Source organism: Rhea americana, unplaced genomic scaffold, assembly GCF_003343005.1.
Source record: "Rhea americana isolate MKP2758 unplaced genomic scaffold, rheAme1 scaffold_0, whole genome shotgun sequence".
NCBI classification, from domain to species: domain Eukaryota; kingdom Metazoa; phylum Chordata; class Aves; order Rheiformes; family Rheidae; genus Rhea; species Rhea americana.
Genome location: NW_028185037.1, coordinates 428,904 through 456,615, shown reverse-complemented (window position 1 = coordinate 456,615; position 27,712 = coordinate 428,904). Strand labels below are relative to the sequence as shown.

Here is a 27,712-nt window from a genome sequence, read left to right as displayed (position 1 = left end):
TTTGAAAAAAAAAGTCAGATGAGGTTTTCTGTGTTTTTGTAAACCGATAGTGTTTATGTCAAATACTTACTGTCTTATTAAAACCCTCATTTAGCATCGCATAGATAAATATTTAAAGAGGTTGATTTCTTTGGCAAGAAAACCCATTAGGTATGCTTTGATAGGAGAGAGTCAAGTATATGGTACTTCTTCAAGTGAAAATAGAAATGAATGCATGTAATCTTGTTTTTCTCAAATGCACATTAGTCTAAAGCCTCCACTAATTGTCAATATTTTGCTTATATTAATTATTTTACCTTTAATTTGTTTCATAAAAGAAAACTAATACTGACAAAAATGTGTTTGTGCACGTTATGTTTGTGTATGTATGGTAAAGTGAATGGATGCATATTTCTGTCATTTTTTCTATGGCTGTTCTGTATGCACATGTGTTATTGTCTAATTTGATGAACATTTCAATAATGGAATAAACCCCAAAAATGTTGCACAGGGGAAACATCCTTAGTTGTAACCAGGAACGACTATGGAAGAGACATTTTACTCTTCCATATTCACTGGGTTTTAAAGCACCAGAATGTAATACAATCTAGGTGATTCCCGAATCCAAATTTCTCTTTTTTTCATCAGAATCTGTACTATGGAAAGTTGTCTTCCCAATTCAAAAACAAGAGTTCTTCATCAGCAGGGTGGGTAGATTAGAGAATTGGTCATAGGATAAACAATTCAATTTCATCCAGTTATATCTTTCAAATTTTCTTTTGAAATCTCCTCTTTTTTTCTGCCATTACCATAGGAATATTTATAACTGTGTTATAAAATCATCTTGCTGCTTTTTTATGTAAAGTTTGCTGTGAGCGGCAGTTATTATCAACCCTCGATCCTATTTTTGGGGTAATTCATCATTCAGAGGTCTGCACCAGAAGTGTCTCTGCAATGTTTGCCTGAGACTAGACTGTTTTATCACCGTGACTTGGTCAGTAGCCTTATGCAGAAGAAGTAATTCCTCTTGTTTAGCCTGTGGGCTGAATCTTTGCATATTGCAAATGTTTGAGGCTTTTAGAGCCAAGCAGTGCTGATAATGAACGAATGACAAACACAAGAGTGAGCTGCTTTACCAAACGTCAGATTCTTCTGTGCTGTAGCAAGGTTGATTGCTGGGGGTAGAGCCTCTCTAGGTCCAGTTTTTCTACCTTCCTTTAGATCCAATTTTTCTGCCTTTTCCAGTTGTCTGCCTTGGTAAATTGCCAGTATGGTCTTGATAAAACAAATTTGTTGCTGAGGTGGACATAATTATCATCTTGGTGTGCAAAGATTTCTCAGATTGTAACACATGTTGGTTTCGGATACTGCTTGCAGACTAAAAGCACTATGCTTGTCCCTGTGAAGATCTGTCACCTCCTGCCGAAAGGAACTCAGTTAAAAATCTGAAGGGTGTAGAAATGATATTACTGCTTATTTAAGGAGTTAGACCTGCATGAGAGGACTTAAACCTAATGCATTCTACTTTTGGAGGCCCCTTGGAACTATTGACAGAAGGCTTTCAGCAGTTGATGAAAATGTGGGAGGGTTGACTAATGTATATTCATCAAATAAGTTTGGAAAGACTATAACTAATCAATATCTTGTCTCTTATACCAACAGGACATTTTTATGAGTTAAACTGAAATTGCTTCCCAAAGTAGTCGCGGGATTTCAGTTGAGTGAGGAAATTCATTTTCCAGTATCAAGAAAGGTCCTTTCGTGAAAGAGGTTAGGCATGCCTGATAGTTGTGTTTGAGCTCTCTGAAGCAACTTAGGTGTGTGCTTATATTACTGATCTCAGAAACCAAAACAATAAAATGTAATTCTGTAACCAAACAGTAATTGTGATTCCATTCATATTAGAACTTGGTTCAAGGGGGACAAGACATACTTTCCTTCCTATTACAGCTCATTTGGGAAGAGCTTGGAGCATCTTGCAGCGTAGCTAAATACTCTTCTCGGTAGCACATAAAGTGGTTGCGTGACAGTGATCTCGCGTGTTAACAAAACGTCATGCCTTGAACAGGGCTGCCATCTGTTCCCTTTCCAATGCCTTCAGTAATTCTACTTCCTACTTGCTGGTTGCAGTTGAGGCTAATGCACACGTAGAAATCTGCCTGTGTGCATGCCACAGTTGTATGAGATGGCTGGTTTTGGTTTAATTTCAAAGATGACAACCCATGTGTGGGCTGAGGCTTCTGAATTGAATTCAACACTTCACAAACTAGTACCTCTCATTTTTTTTTCCCTTTGATTAAAAAAAAGTTTGATTTCCTATCTTGCAATTTTCTTCAGCCTTTTATGTGTTATCGGTGAGGTGACTACTAGGCATCACTCACTCTGGGCGATGGTTGTTCATATTTTTATCACTTAAAAAAGTGGTACTTTAATTATTAATGGCAGAACTGATAGTAATTTATATATTGTTGATTGTTCCCATATAAGTTGGTTAATATTTTCCAAAAAAAGCCATATTATGACTGTTGTGAGAAACTTCCCTTTCTTTACAATATTCTTCAATATAAAAAGACCTCTTACAAGAGTTACTGTATTCCATAGGTGTTCCAGTAAGCGTTCCTTGTTTATCATCTTTATAATACTACCAATTAATGACCATCAGGCCTTCAGCCCAAGAAGATATTTTAAGCGTTAGTGGATATTGTTTATCTCTAGTTTTTTTGATTGTTGTGATAAATGCTTATGATAACGCTTGACTGCGATGTCTCTTTTCCCATCAGATTCATCTTCTCATACAGCTGTGTTGCTCTTGTCATCTGCTGTTTCCCAAGCCCACAGTTTCCTCATCAGTTTGTGGCTAAAACCCAAATCTTGATGATCCTTTTCCATCCATTTCAACGTTAATCTTTCATCTTCTGCATTCTTTTAACCAGAGATCTTTTGCCAAAAACCTGACAAGATTGTACTGGGCGTCATCAACAGCAACATCAGGCTTGATTTCAGTGAGCAAAGATGAAACAGCTGTTTCATTGTCCAGATCAGCACTCAAGCACTCAATATTTGGTCATAATTTTTTCCAGCTTTGCCTGGCTGTGATAGCCTTGATGTTCTTCCCTATATGACTAATGGTGTAACTTATTGTTATAAGAGGATGATCCATTTCTTCGGTGGTACAGAAGTAGATATTGTTTCTTCAGACAATATTTTCCATCCTTTTTTTTTTTTTTTTTTTACTGTACTGTATTGCCTCTGATCAGTTTGGCAAGCCAACGTTCTTGCAGTGTCACATCTAAAATTGCCAATAGGTCACCAGTTGCTATAGTGGGAAAGCTACAGGTGACTTTGCCATATGAAAAGTTGTATCTGATAAACTGCTAGATTTTGGAAATAAGTGGCGTAATATGTCTGACACGTTTACAAAACTTTAGTTTCTATATACATATGAGAAGCATTTTAATAGCATAAAACTTGTCTTTTCAAAGCTGATGGAATTTATCTATTATGATTGCTAGAGGACACCAAAGGGCATGTTACTGTCTTCCAGAATCTCTTTTTGGGACGTACAGAGACAAAGCTGATGACCGTATGTTCAAAGAGGAGGGATTAGAGTTCTGTTTGGTACTGGCATATATATTTTCCCATTAACTATACATATAGTAGTGTATATATAAGTGGATTGATTTCACTGGAATAGGATTAAATAGATGATTGTCTTTCTTATTTTAATTTATTTTTATAGTGGAAAATGGTAAAGGCGTTTGGAAGTCATTCTTCGTGAATTAAATGATTTTTTTTGTTTGTTTTGGGGTTTTGTATGTGCGCACATGTTGCACACTGCTTGATTCAGTGATCTGTTTTCCATTGGAGAAAATTAACAAGCACATTGCCCGCCTCACACGAATTTGTTTCCCACAGAGATTCCTAATGCAACGTGTGAGGTTTCTCATTACCCAGCTATATGGATTACATTTTCACTCCAATACCAACAAAATTTAATTACACAAGAATTTATTTAGATGCATGTCATCTTAATGGGTGATTTTCAGAAAAACTTCTGTCATCTTTAAATGATAACCCTGTGCAAAATCAACACTGGAAATACTGTCGCCTGTTGTCAACTGGGATACATCTACAGTTTACCCTCAGCTAATGCTAGAACAAAAAATCAACAGTTGGCTCTGCGGCAAATTATTTTTTTTTAAGATTTTGTCCTTTCTAACTTGTGTTAGTAAAAAAGTAGCAACAAAACCAATAGATTGTGTTTATATGTGGACTTACACAGCTGCTTGTTTTTGCTAAACATGGATTAATACTTTCCTGTGTTTTCTAGCCTTTAAAATATGGATGCAATCCTTCAGGCTAGTTTTTAATGCCTTCACTTTTGTTAAACAGTATCATGTTTTGAATAATTTCAGTGATTTTTATTGAGAAGCTTAGGAGAAAAATACAATACAAACTTAGAAATGGTCAGAATCTAGCTACACACTTCTATTTTCTTTCAAAAAGGAGACATAAATATAACTCTGTGAATAGCACCTTTTTTTTTGAAGTTGAACTAATTGAGATGAATACATTTCTTTGCAAAACCTTGGAATCTCCATATCTGGCTAAAATTTTCATTTTTCATTGAACATCTAGACTATGATTTTGCTTTAATGATCATCCAGATTTATTCATACACATTTTGCTTGGCAAACAAGCATGATATTTTAAGTTGATAAATTCCATTTCAGTTTTCTGTAGTTTTAGAACATTTGCTTCAGTCTATCAGAAGCTAAAATAAAGAATTGTAAGTTTAAGGCTGAATATAGTGTTTCAGCTGTTTTGTGAAGAAGTGAAAATTTGTTTTCATAATGTATGTGCTTTAATCACAGTTTCAAGTTGTCTTCTAGAAATTTCAAAAGAAACAATTTAAGATAAGTTTCTGGTGATGTAATAATTCTTTCATATGTATTTTTGGGGGGTTTTGAGTTTTTCACAAGGCACTTCTTTTTATTAGCAGTCTGTAGGAGCTGTTCCTCTTGGCATGTCAGTAACTCGAAAAAAAGAAGATGAAGCATCAGTTGGAAGTGCACCTTTGGCAAGGCAGCAGTCGAATCAAGCCTCTGAGTATGCCAGCAGTCCTGTCAAAACAAAAACAGTAACAGGTATGGTCACTTTTTAATTGAATCTAGCCATTCTGCCTCTTTAGCCTCTCTCAGTAACATGCATGTACAGTTGAACAGTATCAGTTCTGCAAATACTATGGAACAACTTTCAGATTTAAGCAAATATTTTCTTGGAAAAATACAATTTCTTTAATTAAAAATCATCAGACCTCTATTTTTAAGACACATTTTTAGTTTTCATCTCAGCTTTATTTTTGATACTATTTGATACCAGACAAAGGAGATGGGTTTTCAATAGTATATCAGCAATTTGTCTTGATGTTTAATATTTTAGTCCAGAATTTTTTCTGACTTTAGGCACTGTGAGTAATCCCCTTCATCTCAGTCAGATTATTCACATTGCTTAAAGTCTGGCATGGATGCAAGTCATTCAGAGCTAAGATTTGTGCATAAACATTCACAGTTTTCAAAATCAGTTTCTCATAGAAAATTTATTTGTTTACATTTCTGTTTCTGGAGTTTAAGCAATTCTTAAATTTAAGAATATTCTCTGGCCATTTATGAGTGCTAAAGTTAAATTTTGTTATTACTAATCGAGATGATACGGTATTCTGGGATTTTCTAGGCTATTTAATCATATAGTACTGTCTGCAAGTAGTGTAGTAGGACATCATCCAGCAAACGTGACTATCCAGCTGAGACTTTTAGTAATCCTTCTGAAATACACTGAACAAATTTTCTTTTCCTTTGCATTGATGTTTATTTCCAGATAGTCATGAAGTACTTCAAGATGTTGTCTGCTGAAATTGAGATTAGAATCTTATCCACTAGTGGTAGAGTTTAATTGGTATTTTGAGACAGAAAGAGATATGAACAGAAAATCAGTTTGCTGAATACTATGTGGGGTCTGATATTGTCATATGCCAAAAAATAAGAGAAAAAAATTTTTGAAATTAACCTATTTCATTTATGAATATCCTTTGTTTTATCTGGAAATGTTACAAAATGAATATATTAAGTATATTCTTCTGTTATTAATTATACTTAGTATCTCTAGTTCTGTTCTGCCAACATCATAAACAATATACTTTACTTGCAAACATTTATTTCCTTCTGTGGTTAAGTATACCCATCCCTGTCAACAAAGCACAAAGGTATAACTCACTAGAGAAACTTCTGTGTTTTTTAATGTTTTACTGTAAAAAATAGGGTTAAAAGTGTGTTTTGTAAATGGTTTTTTGTGCAGAGACAAATACAAGGGAAGCAGAAGAGGCAGCAAATCTACTTTTTGTTTAGTTTTTTAAAAAACTAAATCATAAAGATTTTTTTTCTTTTTTCTCTCTCTCTCTCTCTCTTTTTTNTTTTTTCCCTGAGTAAAGCCTAATCGTAGAGGAGCTTTGAAAATTTCAATTACCAAACTTCTCTGTTGACTCAGGGGAAAAGGGGAGTTCTTTGCTTTTTGGAATTACCTGAGTGTATTTCCTAATAATATACAGAGGTATAGTCAGTCATTATATTAATGTTAAAGTTCTTTCTTTTAACTGATTATGAAGCCAAAGTTGGTTAAAATAATGTCACAACATATCTGAGATTGATTAATGTGAACTTTTGAGGTATGGTCCGTGAATGCCATTTGATTAATTAAATACCTCTTGTTTAAAATTTATGTAGAGTGGAACAATTATATGAATGAATGCATTTACACTTAATACAATAAAAATGAATTTTTTTAGGAAACACCTTTGTAAATACATAATGTTGATCATTGACCAGAAGTAGCGATTGTAAAAGAAGTCACCATTATCTTTTCCTTTAAGTCTTTCTTGAATACTGTTTCTACTGCAATGCCCTTAAGAAATCAGCCTGTTAAGAGTGTTATCATTTTTCTTATATGCATGTACAAGAGACAAAATGTCAAAGTAAAAATAATGAGTATATAGCTTTTACATTTTAAGCATTTAATAAACCTTTACATTTTAATAGAAATACATAAAGGTATATGTGTCTTGCATTTTTTCATCCCACTCATTAATTACATAGCTAGTTGTATTTTAATTTTTTGAGCGCAAGAATCAATGTGTTTGTCCCGAACCTAACAAAATGATACAACAATTTATGATTAGGGCAGCAACTTTTTATGAATTCTAGATGATGAACTCTGTGAATATTCTCATTGTATTCCCTCATGCTTACCTCCTTTATTTTACAAAGGGGAAAGAGGAATTTATGTAGAGTCAAGTGCAAAGCTATTGATTGAGATTTCAGGAGAAAAGAGTATTTGAGCACAAGAAAAAATGATGTGATTAAAGTCAATGCACAGAAAAAGGAGGTGAGGCAAAGGAACATTTTGCTGTGAAAGCTAAAAGCAAAGAAACAGTGATAAAGAATTACTGTCAATTTTTCATCAGTAAATTTTCGGATGCTGTTGTTTAATCTTTCTTAAGACTTGTATTACAAAATTGATGCTAAGATTGACTTTTTATAACTGACTTAGATTTTCCGATCTTGAATTCTGATTATCAGATTTGAATTCTGAATTGCACCTGTGTAAACATATATTAATCCTTAACAGCTACTTGTAAGTACAGGTGCTATAATAGTGTGTGCTAATTACCAACTTACAAAAGTATGTTTATAGTTTACGAAGTAGCTTTGGTGTTGAGTTTTGAAAGTTAGTGTCCCAGTCTGATTCCTTTCCAGCTTGGTGGCCAGTTTTGATCTTCAGCCGTTATTATTCTTCCCTTTGAGGATTAGCTTTCCTACAGTAATGGTCAAACAAAAATTATCTAGTAAAGAAATATGATTGCTCAAAATTTTGGTTCGCTTACTACCACTATTTTTTACTTTATTTCCTTTCTTTTAATTTCACCTACTTTGTGTCCAAGTTTTCTTTCATCTTCTGTCTCACCTTTTTAAAAATAGGAGTAAAAATCACACTAATTATAAGTTTAAGACTTTATTATAAGCACCAGCCCAGTGCTAGAGAAGCGTTCTAGATAAAAAGGCACTAACAACTGTAAGCCTTGTATCTTTTCACCATCAAGGCTAGGTATGGATACCTTAACTTCTCTGAAAGCTGAGATTCCTGCACTGATAGCAAGCATGTATGCATAGTCTTTGCAGATTGAAAGAAAAGGTTATCATTTTATATCTTAAAATCACAGTGCTCAGGTAAGGATTTTGAATTTATCCTTTTCAACTCCCCTGTGGTTTTAGGAGCTACTCCCTTGAGAACTGCAAGAAACAGCTCCCCGTATTAAATGAACGCAGTTTGGAATCACAGCTGTCGAATGATTTAAAACATTGATCTTTTGTTCAGTTTATTAGTTAGTTAATGGCTGCTGAGACCATGCCAAAAATGAAGCATGGGAAAAGAGCAAAACTGCTATTTATATGGTATCTATCTGCAAATAAATGAAAATCTAAAGTTTCTGCTCAAAGTCTGGTTATTTATAAATCTCCTTAACCACAGTGTGTTCAGTACCAGACTAAGATAAGAGAATATGTGGTTTAAATTTTGTATGATACGGCCATGGACAAATTAAATGATATGGGAAAGGAGAGGTCTGGCTCTTCCCTTTGTTAAGGATCACCTTATTAAAGGCTTTGACCCCGTTCGGTATCCGGTCTTCTCTCCTTTGAGGACCCTTTTATTCAGCTCTTCCTCTTTCCTACACAGAAACATTACCGAAAAGATAGGAAAAATTGAAGTATTTACCTCAATCCCGTCGTCTACCTGCTTCTTCTGCTCCTTTACTCAGGTTCAAGAGTTCTCTGTATTGCCTCAGCGAAGAATGATTAACAGACTTATAGACAGGCAAGGAAGCATAGCTCTCAAAACTGGATACTGGCAAAATAATCATTTTAATGTATGTATGATATGTGTAACATACCTATACAGGCAACTAGTAAATTTTTGATATATTGTTCTGTGGAACTGTTGTTCTTAAGGAAATATAATTTAAATGATTTAAAGTTTCAGAAGTGCTAAGTCACACCTAGCTTAATACTGATTTGTATCTCAAGTAGATGGAAGGTGTTGTCATAGCAAGAAAGTTCAAAGCGCAGTCCAGTATGGCCTTTATATTCTTTCTCCTGTACAAATTGCCAGCTTAGCTTTTTTCGCAGAACTTGTAGAAATGTCAAGACACCAATCTTGTCAAATTTGATTTCCACTGATCAGTAAAGTCAAAAGGAATTAGAGAACGACGAGCAAATTAATGCATGCATATGGGTAGAGCGTAAGATTGCGTAAGCCTTATTTCCTTAGGAAACCTGCTGAAAAGACACCAAATTCCTAACACTTAATAACATAGACATAACAACATGTTGATAGGAATCCGAGTACTGTGTATTGCTTACCTAATAACGAGTTGATCTGTTCGTATCTAGTGAGCAGGAACCAGCAGCCCAGGAGGAGCCCAGCACCTTTAGGCCAGCTTTCCCAGTCGTTGCAGAAGATCAGCAAAGCTGGCCTCAGCCTGGAGAGGCATCAGCCAAATCTTTACTGCAGTGGTCTAAGAGTAGTTATTTCAGATATTCCAGTCTTAATACATTACAACATAGTAAGCGTATGTTACATTTGATAGCTGTTATTAAAAGGAAGAAATGATTCAATAATTTTGTCTTGCTGCAGAGTAATAGAAGTCAGCGTTCAGGACAGTCTTGTGCTTTCTGGAATTTCCTAGGCAGCCGACTGCTCAGCCAGGCTGATTCTGTCGTACTGGTATTAACTGAAGTTTCATCTTAAGCTAATGAACGTTCTGTTCACTACAGTGTGGCAGGACTTGGTAAAACTGAATGCAGTTCCTGAGGGGTTTTTCCTAAAATACAGTCAGAATGTGGAACTAGATTCCTACTGAAACTGAACTCTTGGAATGCAGAAAACTGGCAACTGTGAGAGGAGTCTGGCTTGTGAGAAATCAATGGATTATCTGAAGTATTTGAATTAGCAGAGCTCTCTTTCTGCTCAATGAACTGAATGATTATCGTTTATTCATGCCTGCCATGAAATGTATGACTGATACATTGAGGAAGATGAATAAAATTAAATAGACACTAAATAGGCAAAGTAAAATATAGGAATTTAAATCTGAGGCACATTTACCCTAGGGTGCCTGAAAGTACTATGATTATTTCATTTTTATAAATGGATTTTAGTTCTTGGAGGGATTATTTAAAAACAAAGTCTCTGGACTCAGATGGTTTATAGTAACTTCTAAATATCTGGACAGTTAGGTGCCTAGAAGTTAACTATTTTGAGAAATAGGTATTGTGAGTTTCCTTAGCTAGTAAAATGCTTGAACTTTGTTGTATGACACCATCGTTTCTTCATTTCAGTCTGCAGGATTTAAGAATGTTAGGACTACAAAGCCAATATAATGTATCAGCTACGCTTTCAGCATGGAGGAGCTCAAAGTTGACAGAGAAAGAACAGGTTTTGATTATATTCAAAAGACTAAGGAACTTTAAGTGTATTTCTAAAATGTTTTGAAAATCAGGCAGAATTACTGCTGCCTTTATCAGAGAAGTTCTTGCAAGCACAAAGTTCTTGCTTTGTAATACACTGTAAGTTGTTTGGAATGGTAACAACATGAAGAGGCATGGATTAGACACAAACACTCATAAAACTAATTTTGATAATTACTAGTATAATAGGTCAGTATTGCCAGTGAAAATACGCACTAAACTAGAGCAGTGCGTGAGTGATGCATGAGGATGCATCAGTTCCTTTTCTCTCTATTGTTCCTACCTGCAACATCCATAATTACAACTAAATATATTTTCTGAGCCATTTTTATTGTTTATTTCGAGGTAGCTGATTTTTTCTTCCATTTCTAGATGACCTTAGTAGTTTTTTTCATTGATATTTTGTTTTGTTTTGTTTTTTTCTTAAGAGCTTAGGAAACTGCTATGTCTGTTAAACAACACCAGTACTTATGTAGTCACAATTCAGCATTTATTCATTATGCATAATTTTTAATACGGGTCCTGCTAGCTGTTGACTAGAACTGGAATCAGGAATAATGGAGAATACCCCTCTAAGAGCAAATGAGACAGAAGGTTAAAGACTACTATGAATTTGTACAATAAAGCTTCAGTCCTTTTTTATTTTTGTTGCACAGAACTAAATAGGTTGCCAGAAACAGTGCAGCAATCATTTCAGAGATGTAAAGTGGGGAATTGCTGACCATAGCCGTGCCCTAGTTATCCCCCCTTTCCACACGGGAAGAACCTTTCTGCTTGCACATTAATATGACATTTATCTTCATATACTGACATACATTTACTCTAGAGAAAGGCATATCGGGTTAAAAGTCAAAAGCTTCTGTATTTTAACACTTATTCTACTGCTAACTCAGTGAATGACCTTTCTAATTGAGTCACTACACCTCGGCTAGCATTTCTCTGGATATAAGTACTTGCTTTGGCTAGTTGTCAGGGATTGTGTGGCTCAATTATGATCTTGACTGATATAAGTAATAAAAAATGCTCGAAGTCCAGTAGAGAAATTACTTATGCAAAGACTGTTCAGTATGCTGGCAAATGTATTGCATTTTTATTTTATAAAGTTAAATAGACTTATTGATGTTAAGATATTTAAGTTCAACTTTTCTCCTGAAACATCCCAATGAAGAAAAATGCAAAGCAACCTTTTTTCACATACAGCTCGTCATGTTCTTTCTTCAAATAAATTTCAGCTATATGAGTAAGTCAAATACAGTCATCCAGCAATAGAGCATAGGGAGTAGCTTCTTGTATGATAAAACAAAAATAAAATGTGAATACTTCTGAAGGAGTTCTGACACTCGATACTTAGAGCTCAGAAAACATGAGTAAATAAAGCAGTGAGCCTCACCTAATGGTTACAGTGAGCCAGTTCTTGGATGAACTTTTGTTCTAAAATGACAACTATAGGAAAAATTAGTGAGTTAAGATAGGAAGCATTTTCAGCAAGATATTCCCCTGTGTTTTTACAATTTCTTGTATATACATATATTGTACTAAAATTAAATCATGGAACAAAATTATCACAAGTAGACTTGCTAAAAATACATTGTATTGACAACAGAATTTGTTTCTTTGCCTGTCATATATATAATGACAGCTACCCCCCCTCCCAAATGCACACATACGTGCACACACATATATGTTTGGTTCTGTTGCATTGTAAATACAAAAAGTATGTAAACCCACAAGGGAAAGTGGGGTAGGAACCTAAGAATAAACAAATTTTTATTTAACAAGCCTCAGTGAGATTTTGCTTTTGCCCAATATTATACATAGAAACTGCTGGCTGATAGAAAAGGGCAAGCCAGTAAGCTTTAAGGAGACTTTTTTTTTAACAATTAATCTTCTACAAAAAAATCTGTAGCCCGTTTAGATTTTCATCTTTTTTTCAGAGTTGTTTGAAGTTTGAATTTTCTCCTTCACTGCTTTTTAATCTCATTTCTAATCCCTCAGACCTCTTAATCAGTTCCTCAATGGCTTACATTTGTAGGAAACGCCTTGGTATTTTGGGGGTTTTTTCCTAATAAAAAGACACATCTAATGCATAAAAAGAGTGTATATTAAGAAACCCTAATGAGTTCTTTGACATTGTAGAGACTATTTCTGATTTTACTGGAGGAAGAATTTTTCCGGAAAGAGCTGAATAGTCACAGTGTGCTTTTCCTTTGATTTCTTTTTTATTTTAAATGCTATTACTGCTCATGTGTTTTGCTGTCATGCCCTCTTAGTATCTATGATTAGTTTGCAACAGCATTTTTCTCAGCTTAACTAAATTCTGCTGCGAGAGCCCCGCGGGCAGGTGATGTGATGTGGGAAGGGAGGCATGCCCACCGTGCTGCGGTCATATGACGGATACGTTTCGAGTAGGGTCATGCGACGGGCTGGTGGAGAGAGAATCCCACTGCGGACTGGGGCGCAGGCTGTGGCCGGTGGACGTTGTCTTTCGGGAGGAAAGAGCTTGGGGAGCGCTGAGAGTGCGGGTTTGCCTGCAGCGCGATGACCTTCTCCGTCCAGGTTGTGTTACGGCAGCCTCGGTCCGGAGCCAGAGGGAAGCTGCTGCCCTCTTAATGCCTGGGGTACTGAGGCACAGCGGAGGGCCGCTAGAAAAGAGGGGTCCCGTGCAGAAGGATGAGACAGCATGGTGTGTGGATAGGTGCAGAGCACATAACATTAGGCATAACATGTTTGCACTGTATTTACCTGCCTCTAGTTCAGCTACCAGCTGTAAGGGAGGAGGAGGAGGAGGAGGAGGAGGAGGAGGAGGAGGAGGAAGAGGAGGAGGAAGCAAAAGCCTGTGCCAAGGCAATTAGTGGTGAGCACAGATTTAATAGTGGTCCTCAGCTCAGTAGCAAAAGATCTCTGAGCAGTCTTTCACCTTTTATCTATTTGAGAAATGTCCTTTTGCTACAAATCAACTCACTTCTAAAGAATTTCTTTTCCATTTTGTGTTTCTTGGATCAGTGAGTATTAATTAATAGCACAGAATAGCATATTTTTTCAAAGATCTTTTCATTTTTAAAATATGTAAGTGTCTTATCTAGATTCCTAGAGAAACCATTTCCCAACAGGCTAAAAACCACAAAGGAAGAGGCATCCATCTATATAAGAACACCTCTCTCTAGGATTTATGCCTATAAGGCTTGCTTACTGGCATCTCCTACAAGGAGAGGGCTTTTATGATTAATTTTGCAGAATTGCCACTTGGAACTGTACTTTAACCATAAATTGTGAATTAAATTATGAAAACTGCTACTTCTTGTAGCTCAATCCTTATAGGTATGATTGGTCCCTTTTTAAAAGTTTTTTCATTACCAGTATGTTCTGAAATTGATGTGCCAACTATAATTGATCGCTTTGAAACAGATGCAATGTGTATTTTTACCAAAATGTCAGTTACACAATATGGACTAGAAGAAGAGAGTAGGAACGTTTTGTTTTGCTGTGTGTTAGTTTTCCTGAAAAGTCAACTTTGTACAAACTGAAGCAGCCTTTTTTTTTCCTCATCAGTTTGTAAATGTTTCAGACAAATCGTATTTTCTATCTAGCAATTGCTGACTGGCTCCTGGCTTCAACACAAGGCTGATTACAGTGCCAGGAAATGTTGCTAGATTTTCAGTTCAGTAGTAGCTGAGTAGCATAATTATTTTAGGAGATTAACCTTCATACTGAGACAGATGGAGCTGATCCAGTCTACGTGTCTACTACAGAGGACTAGCCAAACGTGCAGGGTAGCCACGCCGTAAGGCTGCAGTCTCTTAGCAGCTGTCATCTACTGACGGTCTTGCCTGATGGGGAATTACGACACTGTTTTGTCCCAACATCCCTTCAGGCAGAAGAGGAGGGGGGGAAAAACCCCAAACCAAAAAGCTCATGAGCAGAGGTCTTCTTTCTGCTTTCTTTTTCAGCAGTTTTTTCTAACCTTCTTTCTTCTTTTTCCCTGAAACAACTCTTGCTAAGTGCCTTTTTTTTCTGGCTTTCTGTCTGTTTGTCTGTCTGTCTTTTGGTTGAGTGTGTGGTATGACATGAGGCTGTTGTCTGTCATGGATATTCCAGGACTTTGAAGCAGCTTTGCAGGTTTGAGGGGCATATGAGCTGAAAGAAGTGGGATTTTGGCCAGCCAAGAGCGTGTCTTTCTCAACCAACAAAACATAGTGAACTGGAACAAACCCTTCCTTTAGACCCTGCTCTTGAGGAATGCACTTGTTCAGTGACGTAGGATGCTGATATTCCCTGCTGTAGAATACAGTTTTACATTGTATTTGTCTTTTCATCCTACCTTCTCCCATCTGCACCAGTAGCTCCCCGTTGCCGTCTGGATTGTTCAGACTGGCATTCCTGCCTCTCGCAAGTGTCCACAGTCTCGCGGTGACTTTATGAGTTGTTCTCACCATTACCCGCACTTTGAGCTGGATGTACCAGTTGCTCTTTTGTTTTAATCTTTCTTAATACTCAGGCTGTTTCTAATTCTTCCCATGTAATATGTGTAGTAGGGGGCTTGTCCACACAGAGAGGCTCATATGAACTGAGGCAGGGTATGAAGTTAAAGCAAAACAACTCTTCTTCACTAACTATCTTTGTGTTAGTTTAATCCATTTGTATGTCGATTGGATGGCATGGCATAAAATGATTTGTTGAAGGATTTTGTCTAAAATATTAGTCATCCATGGTCTTTTATTTCCTTGAAGGGAAGAGCATCACAATTAATTCCTCCAGTGGCATGAACATTGCACACATTCGGCAGAAATACACCTCTCAAATATCTCATTTTGATTTCTTCTCTGCATTTCCTTATATGATTAAACCTGACTGAAGACCAAATGATGCATATAAAGGGGCATAGAATTTTGCTCACCTGAGCTCAATTGATAACAACTTTTTTTATGAATTTTTCTGTAGTCTGTATGCTCCAGATTTCTCTGGGCTTTATAATTCTGAAACATAACTTATAACTTTGGGATTGATTTTAATTTAAGTGAAACCGTGAAGACTTCATAATGTATTCCTGCAATTTTGTCAGTTCAACAATATGTAGGCCAAACTTGGTAATGCTAAAGAAGCTGATGATAATTTGGTGGGTATCCCAAAACCTAAAAAGGAGGATATTCTGTAAGAGAGGACAGGGGCAACGACATACGATTCATACATTCTTTAAAGAATTTGCAATTGTTATTTGATCCATTCATTTTCTTTCAAGAAAACTATTTAATTTTTAGACCATTTTTGGATGCAAACAAAGCATCCAAAGTTTTTGTTAAGTGAATTTTTAGAGTAAACAAATGAAAGGCTGTAATTTAATGAGTTCTCTCACATCAAGTTTACAAAACTAAAACCTTATTTAGGTTACGATGGCAGCAATGTACGTGAAAACCTCTTGTATTGCTATTCCATCACCAAATAGGTTATCACACTTTAAAAAGTGATTTAACTGCTTAGAACATTCCTTATAATATTTTCATAGTAGTTCATGTTAAGAAAGTTTAAGCATTTCTCAAAATGCTTTTGAAACATCGCACATCTCATCGTGCTTTACTGGTGCAGTTGTATTGCCAAGTTAGAAACTAGTAAATAGCTACTGAAGCTTCTGCTACATAGTATTATCACTGGTGTACAGTGAGAGAAGAACTAGGTTAGAATTTAAAGTAAGCAGTTTCTTTCTTTGCTATCAGTAAGTATATTCCTTAGGTTTGCTTTGTATAACTGAATTTTGCTGTTTGCCATAGAATCTCGGCCTTTGTCACTCCCCGTGAAAACCATGCTGAACTCATCTGAAAGCTGCAGAAGTCCCGAAGAAAGAATGAAGGAATTTATTGGAACAGTATGGAATGCAGTTAAGCGCCTTACACTTCAGGTAAGATGAAAAAGGAGTGAGAAAAACTGTCTTTCCAAACTTTATGATACTTTTTATGCATCCGAGTGCTTTTTATGGAGGATTTTTAAAGGAGTTCCTTGGTTTTATTGTCTCATTTCAGTAGTTTCAACATAGTAGAAGATGAAAATTAAAATATAGGTTGCTGGTAAATTAAGCAAGGAAAACTTAGGCTTTAAAATGTTAGTGTTCAAAATAGTTTTTTGTTAGTATGGGGATGATCCTCTAAAAATCATATGAAAAAAATACTTTTTGCACTTTTGAATTATAAACAGAGCTTCCTGCTCATCTGTAATTAAAATTGCAGAATACTGTCCTTTCGAAAAATATTTGAGGAAAATGAAAATTCCTTCTTGAGCTATATGGTACAGTATGATGTTATACAGTGGTGACTCTTCTGCTTATCTATCTTTTTATTAAGAACCAGTCATTGATCTAACTGTTTCATCCTGCACTACTCTTGATTTTGATCTTTGATCCGTAGAAGCAGAGTTTTCATGTGGCAATATATATACATACATACCAAACACCAAAAAGGCCATCTTAGAAATCCAGTGTTTAGATTGCATGATCAAATACAGACAATTTAGAAATGCTAGAATAAGACTTTGTGCTTCCATGTATGTATTGAGCCTGTAAATAACCCTAGCTTAACGTTATCATAAATTGTGGCTTTTGAATGGTACATTCTATGAGACTGGTACACCAGCATATAGTAGCAGAGCTGTCTTCATATTAAAATTAAAAGAAAAAACAAACCCCACTATTATTGGCAGAAATTAATGACTAAATGCCTATTCATTTTTCTTACGGACAAGACTTTGGGGTCAGACTGTTAGAGGGCTTGAAAAATTTGAGTTTTGCTTGAGCAAGGACTTTTGGTTTGTTACTTCGTCCTAGAGCATACTGAAGTTGAGGGGGTGCTTTCTGTTATCTCTGTTTAACTTCCAGTCAGATCTTTTGTTGTTATTTCTTGAATATTTTGTTTACTTTCTTTTGTTGCTTAGTATTATGACCACTGATGATAAGAATGACTACATAAGGGGTAAAAAGGTATAATTTGTAACCTCTTTGAAGGAAGCAACATATTTTTATTCTGTGTCTGGATAGTACCTAGCACAAGGAAGCTCAGAATTTAAATGAAGCACACAGCTTATATCATAAGAAAAATAATAATGAAATAATGAGGATGATAAAGGACTGGGGAAGATAGCCTTGGGACTGAGGTACTGCCTCTATTTGGACATTTTTCATAGTGAGCTTTATTATGTGAGCAACCCTAAGGAAAGTGGAAAACAAATTTGTTATGAAATATGAGTAAGATGCTGAGCAGTTAAAAATGAAGTTTGCATGTTTTCCAATAGGAAAAAATGTGATTGAATTGCTATTTTTTGATAGAGATGAAAATTCACTATATTGGTAGGCTCATATTTTCTCAAAACATAATTTGTGACTATATCCATGCTCTAACATAATATACTTGAGGATTAGAGCTATTGGTGGTAGAAGATTTTTTTGTATATATATTAGATCCTCTTTCTTGTGTTTGAAGTTCTAGATTTATTTACTTCTTACAGTTTTTTGTAGCATACTCAGATGCTTTCAGTTTTCAGCATTACGAATATGAAATTATATTTTTTCTTTTTATATGTATTGAAATTAAATGACCCTGTGAAATAACACAGCAGCTTACAAACTTCTTCTGATGTGTTTCATCCTTGTGCTTTGATCATATTTGAAATGTATGCCAATATCTTGCCAGAAAGAGGCACTACATGTTACAGTAAAACGTTGCAACAGATGCCAGGGAAATAGCATAGGAAATATCCAAGAAGGTGTTTCTGAACAAAAATGTAGTAGCCCCTCTTAGTGAGATATGAAGGATTTGTAGATATGCTTGCTATTCTTTTTTTTATTAGCAGTCCCTGTACCTATTTTATTTAAATACATTTTTCAACACATAAAATATGTATATATAGGTCTTTTCTCCTTCAATATCAGCCCAAACTGGAAAGCTGAATTTTGTGCAAAGCGATGCATGTATGATAAGAAGTAAGGTAAGGGTAATGATTCAGTCAAGAATAGTATGATATATTTATACTCTTAAGAAAACACACCATATAATTAGATTTTCTGTCAATATGAAAAAGCCAAATTGCTGGAATATTTTTTCTGGTTAAATACTGGAACACTTAGACTGTGAGTTTTTTTTCTAAAGCTATTTTCATGATTCTGGATCTTTTATTAACATGATTGTAGAACAGAAAAGTCTGCAGTTGTCGTCAGATAAAACAGAACTTCATAACTTAAAATCATCAAAGGATTATTCTTTTAGTGGAAGCTTGAGTAAGTAAATGTGTTTGGAACCAAAGTAACTGGAAAGTTTATTTTGGAGCCAAAGCTGGTACTTGCTTAGTCCTGGCCCTGTCTTGCTCATGATAGAATATTGCATGAAGATTTTGTGCACTGAAGTTGTGCTAAGCTATTAGTATTTCAGTGAAAAGGCTTTCATACTTAACTATAAAAAGTTGTTTTTATTATTTAGTTGTTGTAGGATTTTATATGCAGCCTTGAAGTCTTCTTGGCAGTTAAACTGTGTAGGAGAGTAATACTCACTTTTCACGTGCTCTTCACACTAATAGTTGCTAAATTTGTGATGCAGTATAAACACAATTATTTTTAATTGGTTGTTAATGCTGAATTCCAGTGAGAATAATGAAGGATCTGTACTGAAAGCAAATGAGTAATGTTGCAGAGAATGCCAACTAAATAAGAGTGTAATTATTACACACAAAAAGTAGCCAGGTACTCCACATCCCTGAAATTATTGCAAATAATATTTTCTTTGAAGCAGATAACTTGCACAAAATTATAGTTAAAATGAAACATTGATTGAAAGTACAGAAATACAATGATGAAGGTGACTAGTGTTCTTATTCTTTGAGTAGGTCAGGAAGAGACTTTGTCACTAGTTGCTTAACAATAATATTCATCAGTTATGAGATGGGATGATTTCTTAAAAGGATTACTTATCACAAACTGCCAAAAGTTAGTGTTCCATAACTAAACAAAGAATACTTTTTAAAATCAAACTTGTTTAGAAGAAATACCATGAAATGCTAAGATACTGTTTTAAGCAGTAAAAAAGAAAAAAAGTGCATCTGGTCTTTATTATATTCTTTTTCATGTACAGGTAGCCTAGCATTTTAGTTCTCATGCTAATATGCACTCCTTTCCATTTATATCTTTTTTTTTGTTTTTCCTTTTTATCTAACTGAAAGATGGATTTCTGGCCCGTCTTCCTCATTTCTAAGCACTACATACCAGGCTCAAGTGCAGATGATCTAATTGGACAGAGCTAATTTGGATGTAGGAGACTGAGGTGCAGTTGTACAGTAATGATCACACCATAACCCTGACCTGAGATGGTCCCAGTTGATCTTTGCTATTCTGGGAATCATTGCAAGTTTGTATTCTGTATCTGAAAACACACGAGCCTAGGTGACAAGAGAGACCGTGATGGATGGTGGTTAGTGGGGATGGAGGACTTTTCCCAGAAGACACCTTCGTGGGAGTGTCACCTGGTGGGTGATCTTCATCACCTGTAAATGGTTTATATCGCTATAAAATGTGTGTCAGGGAAGTGAATCTCCTTATTTTATTGCTGGCATGAAAGGCTGTGAAGACGCTGGCACCGCCTGTCCCTCTCTGCTGCGGCTGGGCAGAGTAGCTGTGGCATTTTTCTGTTTTTCTCTCTCTCCCCCCCTCCACTACCCTCTCCCTCCAGATATGAAGACTTGGTGGTTATGCAGTGTGGATTTCACAGTTTTCTTTAAACAGCGACATTCTCACTCGCTCTCTTTTTTAATCAAATATGCCTTTAAAAAATACTTCATTTATTCCAGTAACTTTATACTTTCCCTTTAAGACAGCTGGGATCTTAAAGTCATTGCACCTTTTCAGGTCTATAAGTTAGTAAAAGCTCAGAGCAGTATACTCTGCTTAACTTTTTTAAAGTAGAAGCGAAAATACTGCTTACTTCATTGGTTTGTCATTAGTGTACGTTACTTAGCATGTGTAGGCCTTGACATAATAGACATGAAAATAGGGGGTGATTCTGTTTCAAGAATTTGTAATAATTCCTTCTCTTTAACACATGAATGTGTTCAGTATTGGCAAAAGAACACGTTGCTACCAAAACTGAAATAAGATCCTTGAAACAGAAAGGATGTTGCCATGGAAAAATGAAGTAACACTCAGTGCAGCTGCGAAGCATTAATGAATAGGATATTTTTTTAAAAGATCATTTGTGTTTGGTGTGGCTTGGAGGGTCCCAACCAGATGGTTTCCATGAACAGGATCTGACCCCCAGCTTGAGGACTTCTTACTGGCAGATTACTTCATTTTCTTTCCCTTGGATTGTCAGATCCTTACATTAATGCAAGATTTACTGCTGCAGATTTATATTCAGTTACATAAATCAGTCACATTTTACATTAAATTCACAATTTTAGACACACAGTTTAACAGTTATTTAAAAAGTGTAAAAAGATTTATATGATAGCTTTAATATATGCTATTGATGTAGTTTAATTTTAAGATATTTGGATTACATATGTTTTAAAGCACTTTTCCGATTGGTGAAGCAATCTGTAGCACACATTCGCACTTTTTGTCCAACATATAATTCCATCATTGTAGGTGAACTCTCCCATTCCTTCACTGGAACTTGCTTTTAGACAGATCTCTGGATTCTGTCAGATAACTACCCACAGATCGCACTGAAGTTGATGGTTGTGTGTAAGCAGAACCTGGCTTTGTGAAGTTCAGCAGGTGTGACTCAGATGCTTGAATATGCACTTACTGGGCCCTTCTGCATCCAAGTTGGCACTTTCCTATATAATTACAATAACTGTGTGATTTGCACTGCAATGTGGAATTTTTACATAGGTTCATTTTGTTGGCTTTTGAAATCCTGCAGCTATATGTTCTGCGAATTTCATTTATTCATATAAAACTTTAAATGAAACACAAATATGTAAACATATCTGTAAGCGGATATGTCATACTATGTATTAAGAGCCCAATGCTATCATATCAATAACCCCATCAAAATTCAAGGACCAACTCTCATTCAATCATTTGTAAAGTGAAAGGTAAAATATCTGCATATTTATACAGAAATTCTCCTCAGGCATTTGCAAGAGTGAAACTATTATGGCAGTCAAATGAAAGAAAAAGATTTTGAAGAACTCATTTTCAATATGAAGCTATACTATACTTTAAATGAGATTTAAAAACTCTACTGAGATTTCTTCTCAAGAGTACTTTGTAAAACATCTCCTGTAGATCCTGCTGCTGGTAATGTGATAACGTATTGTATCTCTTGGAATTGGTGAAATTTTTGGATTATTAGTACCACATGGTTTTTATATCAAGACAGCATTTGATGTTAATCATCATGGAGATATATATGTATGTAGAGTGAATGATTGTTAAAAATCTTTTACTCAGTAAGTGCATTGATAAAACAAAAGTTATACTGATCATAGCTTCTTTTGTCCTCTATTTATCATTATCCCACAATGGTTTGACCTACAACCTGTTGCTAATAGACCAGAAAATGATCTAATGTGTCACTGTAGAAATCTTTGCAAATTGACACAATGACTAATTTATGAGTTTTAAAAAAAAAGCCAAATGCATTACATCTGTAACAATACTCTGTTGCTTTTCATCCAATATAAATAGAGTACACTCTGCAACCTTGGATCAATAAACTACTTATCAAAGATGTAATTAACTTCATTTTACAATTCAAACAATTCTAAAACTAGAAACAAACACAGACTTCATGTAACAATGTATTTATTTTTGCAAAATTCTACTTATATTTTTCTGCGATGAATTCTTGTCAGTTTGTCTAAGCAAAAGGGCACAAAATGCTGAAACAAAGATGAATATCTGTGTTCTCTTCAGTAGGCTGGCAAAGCATTTATGATGCTGAGGAATTCCAGTGCTATTTCACATTACTATTGGTGTCTTGGGGAATTATTAGCCTTCAGGGGAGCGTATCATGCACAGACCTTGGTTATCAGTTTCAAGTTATGATTTCTTTAATGATATCAAATTGTTAATCTCTGTTACATAAGTTCACAGCAAACAAATGTTCTTTTATCACAGCTACAAATAACATCTTGTGTCCAATAGTTTGGACACTAGACTGTTTCAAACTATTGTGAAGAATTGAACTGAATCATAGTTTGTACTTGCTTAACACAGTGTTCAAGTGTGTGGGCTCTTAGGGCTATTTGATATCCAGGTGCAGAATATTACTGGTAAGAGCCAAGGAAGACTAACAGGCTGTAGCTTACACTGCCTCTGAATTAACAAGTCACGATGAGTTCAGTTCTTGGTTTGGGCTTACTCAGCCTTGCTAGAAGTCCCTAAGGAGATGGCAGAATTGTCAGAAATGTTCTAGAGTAACAGCAGAGTTTGAAAATAAAGAACGAAGAAGTGACATTTCATTTGCAGTGAAAACAGGACAAAACTTTATAAACTATGTGAACTTCATTCGTTTCTCTTTCTGTTACGTGTGTTTAGGAGGAGGATGCATGTATGTATGTATCTGTTTTATTGAAAGTCAGTTTTCCACTTAAATTTTTTTTTCTTCCTAGATTCTGGTGATTAACCTTTTCTACATATTCATTACTGTTGACTACAATGTAAAGACAGAACGCTCCCTGAAATAAGTCTTTATAGAACGTAACAGCATATAAAATGTTGGTTAGCTCTAGAGCCTTAGCTAGTGCTAACAAAAGCTAATGAACTGCAAAAAGAGGAGGATTTTCTCACCTTTTTTGTGAGAACATTTTCCAGCTCAATCATGTTTCCTGTAAAAAGCTGTTGAAAAGTAGATATATATTCCATTTATATGGCAACACCTTTCTCATCAGATTTACAGACCAAGACGCTTTTTCTTCCTTTCCCTCCCATAATCATAATGTATGAGAATATAAATACTTTCTAACATTTTGTGTCACCTTTCCTTTTAATTTGCATAAAAACTAAGACTACTCCAAATGAACTGTGGTGGATGTGTAATTTGAGATTGGTACCAATGTGAGTGTGCTATGCTGAGAAGAAATGATAATCTGTTTCTTGGCTTTGTTTTACAGCTTGAAGTGCAATCGTGTTGTGTATTCATTCCAAATGACAGCCTGCCGTCCCCAAGCACTATTGTATCGGGTGACATTCCTGGGACTGTCCGAAGCTGGTACCATGGCCAGGCCAGTATGCCTGGCACGCTCGTTGTCTGCTTGCCCCAGATAAAGATTATGAGTGCTGGACACAAACATATGGAACCATTGCAAGAAATCCCATTTGTTGTGCTGAGGCCCATTCTTGAAGAAGGTAGAGTATGATAAATTTAAAAAGCTTTACTCTTTAATTTCCATTTGGAACTGCCAGGAAATTTTTTTTGTTTGTTTTATTTTGCTAACATTTTATGGTGTGGTGCTTTTTTAGCCATATATTATGTCTTTCTGAGGACTAGGAAACTAATGTCAGTCTTTGCCCAAAGAGATCAAAGTGAAACTCATCATCAAAGAGCTAGCAGTAGTTCTGTGATATGTTTTCCTTCTTTGGTGATGCCAAAAAAAAAAAAAAAAATCAGAAGTGCAGTTCTTGCCCAGAATCTTTTGGTCATTCAAGTTACTATGCAGCCAAGTTGGGCTGACACCACAGGAAGGGCCAGTGAGTTGGGAACTGTACGAACAAATGGAGGCAGATTGGGAAAAACATCCATACCACCTTTGCTGCAAAAAGTGTCTTGGAGGTAACATTAGATGTAAGACAAGAAAAGAAATTCATACCGATGGCAGACTATCACAAGAAAACAGCGAGACTTTGTTGGTCATCATGATAAGCAAATCATGTGTTCTGTTTGTTTTTTTGTAGGCATTGGTTGTTGTAGAGGTTTGAAGAAAAGAACTGAGATCATTTTACATTATGGGGGTGTCTCATGCAAGGGAAAGGATGAAAAGTTTGCTACTCCTTATTTGAAAAGTTAATAGGTAGAGGTTTGATTTGTGGACTAATCTGAGGGAAGGATCAGCTTTTAACATTCTGCTACTTACTGCTTGAGAAATGATCCAAAAGGAGAGAGAAAGCTGAAAAAGGCCCTCGCAAGTGGAAACAAGCTGCTTATAGAGCTGTGAGCTGTTAGAAGATGTGAAGTGATCAAAGTAACAGGCTGAGGAAATGCTTTTACAGCACTAGTTTGAAGGAATACCAATGCAAAAATCTTGTTCTATTGATATCCTTACCAAAAAAATGTTTATTGAAAATAGGTAAGGCAAATATCTCTAACAATCTTGAGTGTTGTTCTTTGGATTTATTTTAATGCCATCTGTGAGATCTAGCATCATAACTAAGCTTAAATTTTCATGGAAATGTCAGTGTACAGTTAATTCATTACTGTGTTATTGAAAAATGTTATTCAGAAGGATTTGATTCTGTTGTGTGTGTTTGGGCTAAGATGAAGAGAGGGAAATGCATGTGTTGCACTGCTTTTGTGACAGCATTTTCTGGCAAAATTATTTTATGCATATACATTGTTGAAATGTAACCAGTTATAGAGAATGTTTTATGAAAAATAGAGTCAGAAGCATTTTTAAGAGCTACTCCTGCTCCCAGCATCTCAAATTTTTATGGGCTTATAACAGCATTTTCTACCTCCTTTTGTTCTGCAGCTTACTGGACTGTTCTCTTCCTTCCTTCCCCCTCAAGCCACAGCAACAGAAAGAAAATCATAGTTTTTAATGCTGAAAGTCTTACTAGAGGTGTGCTAAGCACCAGCAACTGTGGAAAAAGAAAAATACAAGTGTTTTTCCTAATTCTAGTGGGAATGATCTAATTTACTAATTACTATAATAGATAAAAGATAAATAATTTAACAAAAGTCGTCTTTTGTTTGTTTTAAACTGATGATGTAACTTAAACCATTTATGGAAGTAAAAAGTAATTTGAATTTCATCAAACACAGATTTGAAGGAAAGATCTTAGTGAGAGAAAAGAATTGCTCTGTTTGGGATAAAGCGTACTGTAAGGAATCTATTTGTGTGGCTTTGTGCTCTGGGAATAATGCCAAACAGAAGTTCTCACAATCTTCATATTTTCGATTATCTAACGGAGCCGTTGCCTTCTCTCATGCCAAAACTCCCCCTTAAACAGACTATTAAGAAAATTTTTTCAGAGCTTTTAAGTCACCTTCTTAAGGTGAATAATTTTTATGCACTTTCATTGTGAGTGTCTCTAATTTGCATTCTATGTTTGAACAAGACTTCAGGGACATAGCGTCATTCCCAAAACATGTTACCTTCTCTGTGAAATGATATTTATCCAAGCTTGCTTTTCCTGAAAAATATTTTTTGTATCATTAATTCTTTTATTAAAAACAAATATCTGAGCATAAGGCTTGTTCACAGGGACACATACTTACTTTTAAGAACGATATATGTTAATTCATTTTTTTTTTACTACAAGAAAAAATAAAGGAGAAGAAAAAAGGAGCATAGCCTTTTTTTTCTTGTCATTTGGGGATATTGCAGCCTTCTTACTAAGGCTTATTGACCTCAAGATGACAACATACTGTAAAAATAGCTTATACGATATCCCACAATCAAGTCTTTCCGTTTGTTTTAAGAGTTTTTTGTTATATTCCTTTTCCGAGATACTTAAAAGAACATTTTAAGTACAGTATTTCTACTCAGAAACATAATTTAGCATAATTATACAAAGTAGCTTATGAACAGAAATAGGTTTATCTCTGTAAAAAATGAGGTATTCTGTTGAACCTCTGTTGAATAACAAATACAGCTATGTAAGTTCATAAAAATGTTTTAAAATGCATTAAATATTATCTTAATAGATCAGATCAATCATATGAGAAAATTCTAGGTGCAGTTATTACTAATGAAGCAGAACACACTGAAGAAATTAAATAGTTAGAAACTCTTCCTTTATTTAGAATTTTGCATTTTTAATCATTTTAGTTTAGAACCTCTTCCAGGGATCCACTTTTATTTCTAAACTAGTTACTGTTTGTTCCCTTTGCTTCAGACAATTTCTTCCTTTTAATTTTTTACCGGTGCATGTAAAATAGTTCCTCACTGAGTGCATGCTGGTAGCTTTTGTAAAGCCATCTTTTTGAGAATGTTGTTTTTAGAGTATTTGCTGGACAAAGTAAGATGCATTAGAGGAGCAAATGTTCAAAATATCTTAAAATTGTTACTGAAATTGCTAGATATCATGTTCACATTTTCATGTGGATAACAGTATACTGACAATCATGCAAATCACTTTATGCCAAATATTTAAATATGAGGGCAACCCTGGATAGATAGCTTTTGTTTGTGAAATAGAACAAATCATTTAATCTCACAGATGTTTTGTAGCTTAGGTTTAAACTTAACGAATTGTAGAGTGAATTCATTGTAATGAAATGTATTAGCCATAAACTGCTAAAATATAATAGGCCTGCAAAAATCACTGCAAAAGTGATTTAGTTTATGGTTAAAGCAGATCACTGTTAATTTAGTCATTCATAGAATTTTTTATCTTTTGTTAGATTAAAAGAAAATACTTCAGTATAATAAATGAAAAAAAATGTGTTACTGAAAATCAAAATAAACACAATTGGCAAGTTTTAAGTAAGAAATTTTGACATTCAAAAATTCTGCTATTTCAGTATTTATTCAATGTCACCTGTAAAACATGGTAATTACTATATTTAGCTTCACATTGTCTGTTAACATTACCTGTTACGGGTAATGATTTTATAAAGTTAGTTCTCACATTTCAGTGATATTCTTCAGTATTTGAATAGCAGTGAAGAGTCTGCATAAACAACCTGTTAACGGTGAGCTCCGGTGAGCTTCCTAATAGCAGCATTCAAGCTCGCAAAGCGTCTGTGCCTGTGCTCACATCTGAGGTCTGTGGAACTAAACCTCATCTGCCAAAGTGACTCTGGGCTTGCTCAAAGCTCTCAGTACTTTACACTCGATGCACCTAGGATACGCAGCCACGTAACGGCTCCCCTGTCGCACGACTGGGAAGAAGTACAATATTGACCTAATAAGTAATTATTACAATATCTTTTCCTTTTAAATATTGCGTATCACATGAGAATGTGAGGGAATTGGCAATTCCATGTAAAGACCCTGCAGCGTAGCGGCAGGAAAGGGCA

The 27,712-nt window shown here is 35.3% G+C and overlaps 1 protein-coding gene across 7 annotated transcripts in view; it reads left to right on the top strand.

The window, feature by feature from the left end:
• VPS13B (vacuolar protein sorting 13 homolog B) overlaps positions 1–27,712 on the top strand; it is a 464,422-nt gene that overhangs the window by 210,494 nt on the left and 226,216 nt on the right. For 6 of the 7 annotated variants that reach the window (XM_085301417.1, XM_085301642.1, XM_085301811.1 and 3 more), the window contains 3 exons: positions 4,979–5,126; positions 16,319–16,446; positions 23,643–23,877. In XM_085301417.1, coding sequence (XP_085157543.1) covers positions 4,979–5,126; positions 16,319–16,446; positions 23,643–23,877 — 511 coding nt within the window. The remainder of the gene's footprint in view (positions 1–4,978; positions 5,127–16,318; positions 16,447–23,642; positions 23,878–27,712) is intronic. The other variant, XM_085301489.1, reaches the window with a different exon arrangement.